General features: G+C 39.2%; 1 protein-coding gene across 1 annotated transcript in view; it reads left to right on the forward strand.

Moving 5' to 3' along the window:
- LOC140941970 (uncharacterized) overlaps positions 1-2500 on the forward strand; it is a 13499-nt gene that overhangs the window by 1573 nt on the left and 9426 nt on the right. Inside the window, exons 3-6 of the mRNA XM_073390999.1 lie at positions 238-393; positions 1011-1145; positions 1318-1452; positions 2143-2277. Of these exons, the coding sequence (XP_073247100.1) occupies positions 238-393; positions 1011-1145; positions 1318-1452; positions 2143-2277 (561 nt within the window). The remainder of the gene's footprint in view (positions 1-237; positions 394-1010; positions 1146-1317; positions 1453-2142; positions 2278-2500) is intronic.

The raw sequence follows: 2500 nt of genomic DNA on the forward strand, positions 1-2500 counted from the left end.
CCTTAGAATTAGCGCAGATATAGTTCCCCAAAGGCGCGTAATTTTTAAACACAAACAGCTCTGGGGTTAGCCGGAGCCCACGAAAGTTCGTTGTATCAGGGAACTTGCGGTGATATAATTGCTTTAGTTTTCAACAAATCACTCAAAAAGTTTTCAACTATGCGGACTTTAATTCTTTCTTTCTTACCAAGTATAATATTATTTACTATTTTTTTCTTTTTATGCTCATAATTTTAGGCGGATTTAGGGCATGCGACCCATCCGTCAACAGAAGGAAATTTAAATGCTTGTCACCGCACTCTATGTGCATGATGACAGGCTATTTTCACGACACTACGGTCGTTTGCAAATGCAGAGACGGTTTTATTGGGGATCCCGCGAAGAAATGCACAGGTAACCAGGGGGACATGTTGATGTGCTTAATGTTATAAGGGTGTGCCAAATGTAATACGGTGTTGGTGCTAAATGTTATAGAGTCACATTTGTGACCTAAATAGGGCAGACTTGTCACAAAATTCAGAAAGAGGGTACGGGGAGACTCTCTTGATCTTGAGATGTTCATTGATCAAAGAATTCTTAGAGCATCTATGTCAAAAATTAAGGATCTAGAAGAAAAGTTTTACTGTCAATTCATGAAGACTGGACATGAATAGAGCGTTTTGTCCGGTCATTGCAATTAACTCCAATTATCAAGGAGAATTGTCTCAAAAAATGCAATATTCTGTCCGAACTTCCCCCGTGCACTTGCTCAGTGCAGGTATTTATTAGAATTCAACGAAATGCCACATTACATAGCCATTCCTAAAACATACTGTCTCACCAAACTCCATATTTCGAAGACCCTCGCTCAAGTCTACCATTCCCGTTACCTTGTTTATCGACCTTAAAAAATACAAAACACTCGTGGTATTCACTCAGACTGAAGTTTTTTGTCATTTCTCACTCACACATTCTCCAGTTCACTAGAAAACTTATGACTATGCATTTAATTGATGACTGTTTCTTTAAAGCAACAAATGAGTGTTTAAAGAGAGGACTATACTGTCCCCCTGCTCTAAAGTGCATCAGAAGGGGACATAGCTATCTATGCGGGTGCGATCCTGGTTTCAAGGTTGTTGGAGGAGGAAACGCGAGGAAGTGTGAAGGTATTTATAAGTACTACGTAAAAACTTTGGTGAACTGATCTTGTGCCGATGTCTTGGCATCCACTTTCACCGTAAAAGAGACTTTTTTTCTTGCTTCTGAAATGGCCTTTTTGCACTCCCTGGTTTACTCGTGAATGTAATGAAAGATAACGATTAACTTGACATTTTTTAGCAATGAACGAGTGTGAAAAGAGAGGAAAAAATTGTCCCCCTGCTCTGAAGTGCGTGAAGCAGCATCATAACTATGAATGTGGGTGCGATCCTGGTTTTAAGGTTGTGGGAGGCGGAAACGCCAGGACTTGTAAAGGTACGAGTACTATTTAATTTATAATTAATGAATGAGGCTGAGTATCCTATTAAGAATTATGGAGATCGAGGAGGGTGTTATCCGTCGAGGCCGTAGGTCGATGCGGATAACACCCTCCGAGATCTCCATAATTTTTCATATGATACGAAAGCCGAATTCAATAATTGTTTTATTATTCATTCAAAATAATTCCTAGTTTAAAAACGAATCTAAAACATGCTTACCTCCATCGATGTTAAGTTCACCTTCGATAGTGCACGTTTAGGGTTGTTCAGCTCCGCAAATATTCTCAAAATAGCAGATGTCGCCCTTTGAGTTGTGTTCTTGCTGTTCTTGCCATGTTTTTAGCTATAATTTCGCCTAGTTCTTTCTCTTGAAACGAGTGAAATGTCCGCCATTTTTTGTTTTCACAACTCAACCTCGTCCTCAGGTCCTCTCGGTTAACGGTGCATTAACCTGCAAGAACGCTGCATTTTTGACGTCATTTCCTCGTTAAACACAAAATTCTTCCAAATTTGGTCATCAGTAACTGGTTATGGTAAATTAAGCTTGTGCTTTTAGCCAATCAGAATCGAGGAAATATTTTGAATGAATAATAAACAATTTTAACGCGAATTCTCTGACATTTTCTGGGATGTTCAGAAAACCCTTGACATCTGGTGCATTTATTAATTGATGACGTTTTTATAGCAATGAACGGGTGTGAAAAGAAAGGACTTATTTGCCCACCTGCTCTGAAGTGCGTGAAACAGAAACGAGGTTATGAATGTGGGTGCAATCCTGGTTTTAAGATTGTGGGAGTCGGAAACAGAAGGACTTGTAAAGGTACAGTATCATTATTATTTAACTGATGGCTTCCAACAAAATGTGAGATGTTGCGGGTCGCCCTTCAAGCGGTCCCATCATTCTCAGCAGTTGGGAAAAAAACACTTTTGAAAGAATGCTTGCTTCCTTTATTTTCCTCATTTTATCCGAATGAGCTTATAACAAGGCATAAAACAATCTCGTAGAGCACAATTGCCTTAAATGTCAAAAGTACTCATACACC

This window comes from Porites lutea, chromosome 1 (assembly GCF_958299795.1).
Source record: "Porites lutea chromosome 1, jaPorLute2.1, whole genome shotgun sequence".
Taxonomy (NCBI): Eukaryota; Metazoa; Cnidaria; class Anthozoa; order Scleractinia; family Poritidae; genus Porites; species Porites lutea.